The sequence below is a fragment of the Vanellus vanellus genome (assembly GCF_965231255.1).
Source record: "Vanellus vanellus genome assembly, chromosome: 2".
Lineage (NCBI taxonomy): Eukaryota > Metazoa > Chordata > Aves > Charadriiformes > Charadriidae > Vanellus > Vanellus vanellus.
In genome coordinates, this window is record NC_138906.1 from 94,220,890 (window position 1) to 94,234,225 (window position 13,336).

The following is a 13,336-nucleotide window of genomic DNA, read 5'->3' on the forward strand; positions in this document are numbered from 1 at the left end:
TGCTGCTGGAGCGGCAGTATCAGGAACGTTTTCCTTTCAGGTCTGCCCTTGGGGATAGCGGGGAGGAGAGCTACAGGTGGGCAGGAAGCTGGAACGGAGATAGAAGCCAGTTAACGATCGGGGGACTTCTACCACGCAGAAAATCTGTTTTAAATTTAGCAGCCGTATCCCAGCTCCCTCCTGTATTATGTGTTTGCTGGAGATGTGTCTAGATGTAGATACAAGTACCTAGGAATATTATCTGATATTTCATACTTTAGGCATTTGGGAGAATAAATAAAAACACACGGGTACGTTAAGGTGGCTGGCGTGAAAGTCAGCTGAGCAGCTGCCTTCCCTGCATCTCTGAAGCTTGAACTATAGCATGGGAGGTTGAGGTTGTTTCTTATTTGATCCATACCTACTGTAGTATATAGGCCAGGAAGCTGCAGGACTCAGAGAACAGGGCCAAAATATGACACAGGAGTCCCGAGCTCCAGTTTTGCCTCCGCCGCTAACATCTTGGGTGACCTCAGGCATGTCGCCCGACCGCTTTGCTCCCATCCTCTTCTTCTTCTGACTTTACTCGCTTGTAAAGGTCTTTGGGGCAGGGACAGTCGCTGACGTTGTGTTTGCACAGCACCCGACGCAGCAGGGCTCAGGAGCTCAATTAAGGCCTGTATTTACAAATATAAGTAAATAGTAATATAAATAGAAGATGTTCTGCCTGCTCAGCATACTGCTGCTGCAAAGGATTAACCCATTCCAGAAGTCCAATGTCTTCTTGACCGCTTTGATGCCAGGACAAGATGAATAAAACATGCTGCTCATTACTTTCAAAAAGCATTTGCATAAAATATATTGCTATATTTTACTACATTTTCCTGTTGTGCAAGCCCACCTTTATGTGGTAAGATTTATTGCCAGCTAAGATTTATTGACTTATTTCAGCATGGAAATGACTATTAAGATTGACCTGTCAGCAGTTTTTAATTTAATTGCTCTTTGATCCTTCAGCCTCGAACATATTTGCATTTTCAACTAAGCATCTCTTGGCAACACTTGTAGAATACGGCAGAAGCAGTAGCTGCGATGCAGAGTCCTAAGGAAACCTGCGAGTTTCTCCATTTCTGGATGTGTCCCGGTGTTGAATTACTGCAGCTCTTCAATCTCACTTTATCCTTACAAGCATGCTTTTGGGTGGCAATAATATTGCTCTTTGTTTTCACTCCCTAATCTTTTAATCCCCCTCTGAGCACAGAAGGGGTAGAAGCTCAAAGGAACAATTTCCAACCTGAAACCAAAGCAAGATATATCTAAACCTGTCCATATTCTGTGCTCCCTGGCCAAGCAAAGTCAGCGCGGGCTTCAGCCACAGGGTAGGGGGATGAAACCTGTGGCCGCTCTGCATGGAAATGTTGTCTTACCTTCCCCCTTAATATAAAGCAAAGGTTTATGAGGATGGATGATTTCCATGGCGTTTATACGGAAAAACATCACGCAGCATCCTTCTCTGCGGAAAAACCCAGCAGTAATTGATACACGCAACCTCGTGCAAAACTGACTGTTTGGAAAACAGGTAGGAAGATCAGGACTATAAATGAGAATGAGGAAGGGGAACGGCCCTCTCACGGCCCTGGAATGAAAGACTTGCTCTGATTCCCAGTTTGAATCTGGAAAAATTCTCTCTAATGACAGATGCACAGGATAAAACCAGCAAGCTTTAACTTGTATAACTGGGCTCAGAAGAACACTTTGTACAAACACTGCAACAGTAAAGCAGTAATTTTACACAATGCAGAATTGTTGCTAAATTATTCACAAACACATAAAAATATAACTCTTTCCACTTGTGTACCACTGGCTATCTGCAAATTGCCTCTGACGTTCCTTTCATAAGCTGGACAGTGTGGAACGTGAGCAGTGAGGGTAGTGAATGAGGGGACGCGCGCTGTGCGGGCAGCCAAACCACCGCTCCGTGCTCAGCGTCGGCTGGGTAAGGAACACGCCAGGTGCACCCACCCCCACGGCTGACTGAAGGAGCAAGGATGGGATTTTATCAGCAAAGGGTCTACAGTGGAGACAGCTGAGTCTGATCTTGAGCACGTTAACTGACCATGCATTCATTGGCCATGCAGAGATACTTGCAGTCTCAGGAGATCTTTGGTGGGCTACAAAGATGATTAGGGGACAGGAGCATCTTTCTTATGAGGAAAGGCTGAGGGACTTGGGTCTTTTTAGTCTAGAGAAAAGAAGACTGAGAGGGGATCTTATCAATGCCAGTAAATACTTAAAGGGAGAGTGCCAAGTAGATGGGAACAGTCTCTTTTCAGTGGTGCCCAGTGATAGGACAAGAGGTCATGGGCACAAACTTGAACATAGGAAGTTCCATCTAAACATGAGGAGGGACTTCTTTCCTTTGAGGGTGGCAGAGCACTGGAACAGGCTGCCCAGATGAGGTGGTGGAGTCTCCCACTCTGGAGACATTCAAAACCTGCCTGGACGCTGTCCTCTGTAACCTGCTGTAGGTGACCCTGCTCTGGCAGAGGGGTTGGACTAGATGATCTCCAGAGGTCCCTTCCAACCCTGACCATTCTGTGATTCTGTGACTGACTTCCAAGTCCAGACGTATCAGTAGTTTTAGTGGACCTACTGCTTATCAAGGTGCCTCTTGTATGTTGTTTGCACTGTTAGGCATTGCTGTGCGAGGAAGGGCTGCAGCTCTTCGGGTTACATGTGCCTCCCTCCTAGGTTTTGTCAGAAGGCAGATGCGCCCATTTCCCTCTCCTTTTCCCATTACCTATGGTTTAAGAAGGAGGTGAAACTGCACGAGCTCCCAGGATCCGGGTACTGTAGTTGCACAAAGGCTGAATCACTCATCACTCTCCACCTCAACTGCCATTCACGTGAAGAGCCTTTGCTTATCGCTGCAGTGGAAACACTCAGTTTGCCATCTCAAGTACGGGCTAAATCAAACCAATGGTTTGGTTTTGGTTTATCGCAAGGCAAAAAAAAAAAAAAAAAAGTGAGACAACCAATCAGCGGTGCCACCCAAACGAGAACCCTCGAGTTGTGACCCACTTCCCTGTGCCAAGCACTACGAAGGACATATCCCAGCGCTTCTGACAGAACCCCCTCTGTTGAAGGCATGAAACGAGACAATGGAAACCCGTGCGTATTTGCACTGTGTTTGCTTTGTTCCTATTGCAGTAAACACAGGTTACGATGTAGAAGACACTGATGTTCCACAGTCTTGTTCGTTCAATAAGGTTTCCTTTTTCAACTCCCGAATTGCCAACCGCACAGTGCTGTTTGTGTATGAATAATGTCCTCTTTCAGTCTGATGTTCAACCGCAACAACACTCCGCTTTGTTCAGGGGGAAATTTTTAGGGCTTCGAGCACAAAACGACCTCAGAAAAGAGACAAGGCATGTACGTGGTTTTATCAGTCTATAGACAAAAAAGTAAAGAAGAAAAAAAGCAAAAGAGAAAGAGATTGGCTGAAGACAGCATTATCAGGAGCTGGATTCGATATTGCTTTCAGCAGTGACTGCATATAGCTGTTGTGACCGCGTCAAAACTTAGTCCCTGACTTTCTAAAAGTTCCTATTTTACAGGACAAATAAAGCTACTGTTAAAAATGGAAAAGGATCCCATGATGAAGATGCTTTTAACTACTTCTGACTTCCCGAAACAACAAAGGAGACTGTGTGTGTGCGTGTGGTCCCGTACATGTGGAGTGAGTGAAAGGAGGGAACAGACAATGGAAGTGAGCTTGTTCGTAAACTCCTTAAGTGTGAAACACACACAATATTCCTGTTAAGGAGTTCTATTTTATCTCTCTTTTTAAAGAGTTTTCAATATTGCAACAAAACAGAAAATCATTTAAACAAGAACAAAAAAACCCTCAAATTGTGACCCCCAGGAGTGTGACTTTTATATCTGGTGCAGCATCACGTAGCCTGTTAGCACTTAACAAAACTATATTTGTTTAACAAATACTTAGTAACTAAAATATTTAATAACAATAACAACAACAAAAAAGTACCTCTTTGGTCTTAGAAAGGTTCATCCATCTTAGCATATTTTGATGAACAAGCCTGGGAATTCAACTACATGGAAACTTTCTCCAGCCAAATGAAGACATCAGCAATGAATCAAACTCCACACCCTACTCAGCAAAAAAAAAAAAAAGAAAAGCAGATCGGAACAATGTTGTACCAAATCCAGGTGAACATTATTGAAAAATCTTTGTTTCGTTTTGTCTTCAAACAAAGGAACTCTGCCATTGCAAAGGTCATTTTCTATAAGTGGGGAAACGCAACCATTATGGCAGCTATAGGAAGGGTACAGCGTAATTTATCGTGTGTGCTCAACAGCAACAAATGGGGTAAGAATAGGAATAGTCCCTAAATCTTAATGTAAGTCTCTGAGGCAAAGCATGTTGGCACACATAACACGCACATAACCCAAGAAAGGATTAGAGATGAGTACAGAAACAATACATACAAATAAATAAATATGTAAAAGTTGCCAATTAACTGTTGTAGAAGACAACTGTTTTTCATATTGCACCAACAAAGGACCAATTTATGAACGTTTCATTCAGACAAAATGACTCAAATCAAGATTTGTACAGATTTTTGCATTCAAATTAAACCATGTGTTTAACGCTAAGCAGCATTGAACGACAGAACCGCTCCTTTCTTTTCCGGAGTGGTTAGAGGGAAAACATCGCAAACTATCTCGGGGTGTCATTTTCCATTGTTTCATAAATGCAGCTCTTGTTCTCTTTCTTTTTCCTGCATACTGAAGAAACACCAATTTTTGGGTGTGGTAAATGTAGCATAAATTGTGCAAATCACTTGTATGTACTGGGGAAGTTGAATCCTGCCATGTTGGAAACTCTGTAGACTGATGTGCATGTCAAAAGGTCTTTTTGGTCCAATACTTTCCATGAGCAGCATTAGCAGGCTGTCTGTACAAGGAAAAAGAGTCTATAATGAAGTCCTGTAAGTCAAATAGCTCATGCAGACAGCCAATATTATTCAAAATTAAATATCTAATCAGAGCGATTTAATGCTGGCTTTATGGCCGAGTAATACTCCGAGCTCAATTAAAAAAAAAAAAAAAGGTTAATAAAAACATGTAAAAAGGGGGAGGGGAGACCTACCAATTTTATTTGAGACATGAGACTAGATTTCTCTAAGGCCTGAACATTGATTTATACCCATACGAGGAATAAAGATACCAAATCCGAATTCTCCGTTCAGTTTCCCTGATGATGCCATTTTTTACCTCATTTCAATTATGTTAGACAATATAAAGGACCAGATAAATCCAGAATATATCAGGCTCTCTCCTCTGGCTGAACTAAGGAAAGAGTATGTGGGGAAAATCTAGGCTGAGAGATACCCCAGGGAAAAGGGGAGCTCATGGTCCTTCTTTCAGTCCTTCAGAAAAGAAACCAGCCTGCAGATTGTCCAGCTACCAGTGCCATGAAAGGACACGTCTGGGACTAACCTAGGTGGCACGTATACCTCTAGACACAGGCTGGGGCTGCACTTGCAAACAGTGTGGACCAGTAAGAGCAGATATATAAATCAAAATACTTGCTGAAGAGGTCACAATGTCTTTACCAGACACATTTCAGGGTTTTTCTTTTAACTTAGGACGAGCTCCAATCTCATTCCACAGACTGACTGCCCATTTGTGCTGGAATGCATCTCCTGAGTTCGTTTCATCCAGCAGGAACCCAGTTCCCTAGTCCTGAAGCACGGTAGAAGAGGGGATGATGGAGTGAAGAGTTTCAAAATACACACTAAAACACTGATGTGTGTTTACTTCCCAAATGAAGACTGCTGAAAGCATTAATAGAAAGTTATTACGTGGAAGGTCACACCTATAACTAGACTTCATTATAAATGGGTTTATGTTAAAAGTTCCATTCCTTTAGGGTTAAATTAAGCTGCTACCAGCAATTCAACAGCACCTTGGTGACAATGTAACAGCATACAAATCTCCCATCAACAAGAAAAGGGAACAAGCACCCAGTCTAGCTTCCTACTGGAGACAGCTAACTCCCCCTCCAGTTTTAGCTTGAGCTGTGACTGAGCCAGCAGGATTTTTTTGTAATTTTTTTGCTGTCACAGTGAAGGTGACATCTCATCTTGCAGCTGTTCTTAATCTTATAGTTTTTTACCCACGGGAATTTGATACTCAGAAGTTTATCTATTAATTATTCTTTTATAAACTAGTTCTATGCAGTGTCAGCACCCAGACCCAGAACCTTTGCACCACAAAGCCTGGAGGATCTTATTATCTCAAAATCCAGTTCTGGATCCCTTGCATTGAAAAGTATGTACCCATACAACTTATTACAATAACGAGGCGTTAGTAAGGAGAGGCTATCGACCCAGGGCCTTCAGGCAACACTAAGAACAAGAAGAAGGAGACCAGCGCGCACTGAATTCTGTCTTACAGCATCTAACCAAGGAAATGGTATTCGCTGCTGGTGGGACTATCTACAGCATTCAAGCTTATGAGTGACTGAATCCTTTCCTGTGATACCATTTTTAACTTGTTAATATTTCTGATCTAAAGCATACTGAGAAGACTTTAAAGCAAAAGGCGGCTAACCAGTCAATAAAGGTGATCTTATTTATCCTAGGGTGTGACACAGCACCTTAATTCTGAATATATTAGCTTCCCTAATGAGGAAATGGATCATTATCAGTACTGCATTATTATCAAAATGTATGTAACTCTGACATCTTGATTCTAGTTGGTGATTTCTACTGTGTTCCTAGATTGTTAGTTGTGAGCCCTTTCCTGGCTTGAGACATTTTATATCAGACCGGAGATATCAAACACAGCATACGGGTTTGCTTAAGTCCATCTCTAGTTCTAATTTCTTTCTGTAAATAGAACATGTTAGGCAAAAATAGTTTTTCAAGCCACGTCAGGTTTTGATTTTGCTTTTATTTGTGGCACTAACAGACAACAATATTTTACAATATACAATATACAGTCACATTAAATGCAGATGGCTAAATATTCTCGTGCTTTCAACATTACATAGCTATACATTTTAAATTTCAGCTCCAAAAAAAAAGAATCTGCCACCACTCTAGTCTGTGATTATAAAAACGTAAATGTACAAACTTCCTCTTCTTCAGTTTCATTACAATATAAGAAATGTGAAAAAGCATTTTCATTTGTCCTTTTTAAGTTAATCAATTTAACGAAATATTTTCAAAATATGTACAACAACTACCAAAGTAGTTAACATTTGAAAAAGATGTTGCTATAAATACTCGTGAGACAACATACAACAGCCATACGAATTAGAAACAAAGGGCCAACTTATGCATGACCTGAACAAGAGACGACACAAGTCCTGGGTACTGATATAAACCAGCTTCACTTCATTTTGCAGTGCAGGAATGAATTCTAAATCTCTGACCTCTATGCAATATTCTGAATCTTATTTATAACCTTCACAGTCTGTTGCAAATAGAGATCCTTTAAGGTGTCTCAGTATTTTTAAAGTGCCATGAATGTTATTAGGGTTCAGTATATCTCTGCGTATTAGCATTCTATACGTCATATCCCGTAAGTAACTTTTCAATAGACACTGTCTCACGCTCATTTTTGACTGCCTGCTTTCTCAGAGCTCCACCAGAGATATGAAGTTCATCCAATGATTCCAGCATATGACAATTTAGGTCCTTCATAATGTACCTAACTTTTCTCTTGTGATTGTTTTTTATAGATCTTTATTCTGGTTTTCACCCTAATCACTTGCAGCCCTTTTCCAAATCAAATAAGAAGCAAGTAAATAGTTTGAAATAGTTACATATTTTTAACAACTTGAAATGAGTATTACTTTTCAGATAGCTAGCAAAGTCTTTTAATTTTGCCCAGAAACACAATTAAGTATTAACACAGGACTGCACAGTGTTTATATTCCTATTAACCTGCCAACAAGAATAGTTTATTGGCAACCTTAAATATTCAGAGGCAAAACACAATTCCTTGGCACAGAAGCTTTACAGCAGAGCAACATATTTTCCCCTTAGAACCATTATGCAGGAATACACAGAAAATTAACTACAACTTATTTTGGCTTGTAGACAAGAGAATAAACTAAACTTCTTGATGTTTTTTTTGCCACTTCAGACCTTGAATGATGATTATGGGTGCATACGGGGTTAGATTTTCCAATTACCTGTTCTTTATACATGATTCAAACGAGCAGAGGGACCTATAACAAAGAAAAGCACATGATCATTCAAGATATTTTTAAACCTCCAACTGTTGACACTGTTAACCAAACACTCTCCTGTGGGGCTGTTCTCAAGCTTGTTCTCTTCATCAGCTCCTTGAGACTACTTAAAGCTTATCTGCTTTTTTCTAGCTGTATCAGTTGGTCTAATGAAAGGTGTTACCCTTCCCTAAAAACCCCATACCTCATACATCCTGAGGTATTAAGGTTACAATTACATGACTACTGGAACATAGGTGATGTCTTTTTCTGTGAACTTCATTTTGTGGAATGAACTGAAACCCAGGCTGCAATTATGCAATATCTGACACTCAAAATCTGTTCAGTTTCGGTTAGCTGTCACTGGTCAAAAAAACCAATTGATGGGTACTTTGCTTCCTGATTGAATGAAGGAAACTCCCAAAGGCTTTGATTCAGGAAAACACTTCAAAATCAAAACACAAATGCTCATCTTCCTTCCTAGTCTTCAGGTCATCTAAGCATATGCTTAATTTTAAATAAGCATGCTATGGTGCCCTTCCAAAATCAAAGTTACTGAGCTTTGATTCTATCAGAGAGATGTACATTAAAGTCCTCACAAAAGCTGAACAGGAATAATCTATGTGATGAAGTTTAAACCTTCCTTTTTGGTCTTAGTATCCATGGCAGAAGCTTTATTCTTGGGCACAAAAATAGGTCACAGTACAAATTATTAGCAAGGTGAAGAGTTCAAATTAAATTATCTTTCAATTCAAATAGAGTAACAGCATGCAAACGACTGCCTCTCACTGTGCATGGGAACTAGAATCACTTTATAGGCTCATTTGACTACCTGTATATCAAGCTCAGCCAACCTTTTAGTGGGGCCTCCTGCCCCATTTCCAGCATACCAATGCCAACATCAACTGTGGCTTTGAGTCTGTAACCTCTGTCATTGCACCCACAGACACTGATGATAAGAAACAGCATTTCTTCATTCACAACTATATATCTCTGATTATGTGAGAAGAATAGTCCACTGCTTGACATAAAGGTATGGAATTAGGCCATGCTTCCCAGAAGACGCTCAATGTGCCATAACTCAGATCGGTGCATTGCTTGTTGGCAACTGACTTCAAATTATCCCAGCATACACCAGGGACTCATTGTAATGGGTGCAGTAATTACCTTACCCAGCTCCTTCGATTGCCAACAGAATGATACATTGCACGTATCAAAAGTTCATGTGACTAAATGCCGATGCCGAACACTGGCATGAACACTTGTGGATACTGTGAAAGGGCCAAATTAATTTTTAAAATCGCATCAAGTACATAGTAAAGGCTGCTTTAGATACAGCTCCAATCTTTATCGGAAAACACGTGAAATCTGTAGAATCGCTCTTGCACGTACCATTAAAGTGGTCTAAAGAAATTTTACCATGAGCAAAAGCCTGTTCTTCAGATATACAACTTGGCTTCTCCACCTTGTGCATTCCCCTGCAATATTCCCCTGCAATATTTCTACCAAATCCCTGGGTACAAATCTACCTAAGATGAGCAGACAGCATATACGCAAAGGCAACTTTTATAGCTTCTCTTTGTTGGGTAAGATTTTCAATCCTGCATGGGCTTGTGCTGCAACTATACCTACAGCTAGACATCTAACGGGTTATTTGCATGTGTAGTTATGTTTTTTTCCACAGATAATCATGGTAAATCCCAAGGCAAGTTACACAGACACAAAAACGCACATGCAATGATATAAAGAAATTGTGAAATCCAGCTAGGTTATTTTGCGTTCTCTAAGACAGAAATAAAAAGTTTAAAAACTAAACATAAAGATCTAAAGTATGTGAAATGCCAACAATAGTTGCTTGATACAATTTAAGGAAAACACTAGTTCACTTTGAACACCAGAAGCTCAAATGGTACAGCTCTATGACCTGAGTTTTGCTCACCAGAATTAGCCAAAATTTGGTCTCAGATCAGCTGTTTATTTTCTAGATCAACTGATTCTCCTTTGTACAGGAGGCAGACTGCACCGCTGGGATGCAGGCTCCTCGCTAGTGAGACACATTCATTTCTCAAGTCAATTAACTACCACCAAAGACACTAGGTCAGCCATCCTGGGTTGGTGGCTTTATGTGATGCCATCTCCCTGACTTGCTGTTATACTCTGGATGTGTTAAACACCTGCCAAGTTCCTGGATAGACCATTTTGAAAACTGAAGAAAAAGGTTACTTCCTGCACATTGTCAGGTCTTTTCCAGTTTGGTATGTTCATCCCTTTCCAGTAACACATCTGCATCTCCATTCCCTTTGGGTAGGATCTGTAGTCTAACCACTTTCTGGCAGGTCTCTGAACTGCACTGCACTGGGGATGAACCATTTCACTGAGCAGGCCCAACTGGGCTTGGCGCCCACAAGAATTTTCCTTCGGGAGTCTGTGGACAGCAATAGTGTGCAATGAAACAGAAGCCGTTTCTTCAAAACAAAGTATGATTTATTTGCCAAAGCAGGCACAGTACTCCAAGAAATGGATTAAAGAACAGCCAGGAGACCTATGCACGTACTGTCTTACCTATACTTGGCATTTCCCTCAAGTACCTATTTTTGCTCTGGTTTGTTTTGGCCGACCCAATTACAGCCTGTGTGGTGCAGACCCTGACTCTCAGCAAGGCAAGGTCAGCCTGCAGCAATTTCTCTCCCCTTCTCTCCTCCCTTCCTGCACAGTGGATCTTTTAACCTTAAAGTTCATGACTTTAGCAAACAGCTGTATAATCTGGGGTGGAGTGGAGGAGTTGCCTTTTCACAGATATTAACAGAGCTCAGATGTTTGTTGGGATGTTCCTTATCTAGGCAATTGGTTGCTTTTTACATTTCGTTCCCCTGACAGCCCTGTTTGATCTACTTCCACTGCAAATAACCCCTCATAAATAAGCACAAACTGAGTCCTACATAACTAAGCAATGCAGATTCTTCCCAGTTCTACACAATGTTAGCTAAATCAATGACTTCACCATCAGAAGCCTTCGTTCCAGAAAAATTTGAGAAGACAGTGGAAAAGAAACAGATGCAATTACTGAGCTGAACTACCTACTCTGCTGTCTTAGTTGCTGCAACCAACGTCTTCTAGAAAGCGAACCCAAAAATGGCTGTGCTCACATCTCCAAATCACGACATCATAGATCTTTGACAGAGGAAGCAAAAAAAAAAAAGTTTGCTTCAGCCCTGGCACAAAACCAAGTGCCAGCCACTGCTGACAAAAAACTCAGTGTTCCTTGGAGACATGTTCTTCATCTGTAAAGGAACAACACCCTGATACGCAGCTATCATGTATTCTCCTCTACAGAGTCAACTTTTGCCGTCACAAGTTGTCCAGCTGCAGGGAAGGACCATAATTCAGCTCTCATTTAACGCAGCGAGCTAGAAGATATTAATATGCACTGGATAGAAAGTCTTTGAGAAATCTGACAACATTTTTACTTTTATTAGTTATCAAGGGCATGAGATCTCAGATGTCAGAGTGATACGATGTCTTTGGCATATACAAGACTTAGCTTGCATATCCAATATCTGAAAAGACAGCACAGTAATAAGAAAATCATACTCTGTTCTGTCTTGGACAAAACACTGCTCTCTTTTATCTTCATAAAAGACCTATATAATAAGAGATGTACTCTTCTGTCATTTCAATGTCAAAACTCCCCAAAATGACTCTGACTTGAAAATGAAAGAAGACCAGGCACAGTATTTAGCAGAATACATCAGTATACCCAGCTTGCTTTCATGGCCTGCACTGGCTATCCAACTGTTTTGAAATAAATCCCCAAGGATATGATAAAGACTTGTTTTAATGAGTAGAGCTATGGGTCCCCTCAGAGACTTCTCCAAGAGTAATCTAGTTAGAAGAACAAGGAATTTGGAAAGATCTGGAAAATAACTGCATGAAGTATTCTTGAACGTCCAAATCCTATTTTTTCTGTAAATTGGTGAAATAGGGAAGTAAAGGCCTGATCTGGAGTATTATTTCTTCGTAATTTTTAGTCTTAGAATCACAGAACATCTCAAGTCGGAAGGGATCCATAAGGATCATCTAGTCCAACTCCCTGTTCCTCGCAGGACTACCTAAAACTAAACCACATGACTAAGAGCGTCGCCCAGATGCTGCCTGAACTCTGACAGGCTTGGTGCCACGACCACTTCCCTGGGGAGCCTGTTCCAGTGACCGACCACCCTCTCAGTGAAGAACCTTTTCCTGATGTCCAACCTGAACTTCCCCTGACACAGCTTCATTCCATTTCCTCATGTCCTATCGCTGGTCACCAGAGAGAGGAGATCAGCACCTCCCCCTCCTTGAGGAAGTTGTAGACTGTGATGACATCACCCCTCAGCCTCCCTAAGCTGAACAAACCAAGAGACCTCAGCCACTCCTCATAATAGCATGCATAATATAGATGCAATTTTTCACATGCAAAATAGCCGCACATCCAGATTTCTGTTTTCATGCTGATGTAAAGTTCCCTGAAACACTGATTTGTTTGTGCCATTTGTGTTATTCTGTGGAATTTCTGGTTTATCAGAAACAAGATTTTGGGGCTACTTTTTAATGTTAAAATTTGATCATATTTTTTTGAATTATTTTGAAGAGAAGTAAGCAAGGTTAAAGCCTATTTACACATTTATGGTTGGCATTAGCTAAATCATGTGTTGGGAAAACTACATCTGCTTTTGCACATTCCCTAAAGTCCTTGGATCAAAGTCTGTTCTTGGATACTGCAATGTAATATTGGGATGACTCCACTAAGGAAATTGAGCTACTTCCCTTTACCAAAAAATGAAGTGTAACTCAATGTTAGGAAGAACAAATTTTGATCAAAGAGATAAGTGAACTTACTCCAAAGATCACCCCTAAGCAATTAAGCATTTAGCCATTTGGGAGTTGACTGACACATAACTGACCACAGAAGAGAAACACACATCATCCAATGAATAAAGTTCAGACAGATATTAAAACGACCCCACAGTTTTAGTGACAGCTCTCAGCACATGCAATCAAGATGTGAGTGTTGGGAATCAAGGTCTAGGACACACTACTGAAACTAGGAGA

The 13,336-nt window shown here is 40.8% G+C and overlaps 1 protein-coding gene across 1 annotated transcript in view; it reads right to left on the bottom strand.

The window, feature by feature from the left end:
- Positions 1-6,940: 6,940 nt before the first annotated feature.
- Positions 6,941-13,336, bottom strand: part of COBL (cordon-bleu WH2 repeat protein) — a 164,372-nt gene continuing 157,976 nt past the window's right edge. The window contains exon 16 of the mRNA XM_082479883.1: positions 6,941-8,245. Within this exon, the coding sequence (XP_082336009.1) occupies positions 8,228-8,245 (18 nt within the window). The 3' untranslated portion in view covers positions 6,941-8,227. The remainder of the gene's footprint in view (positions 8,246-13,336) is intronic.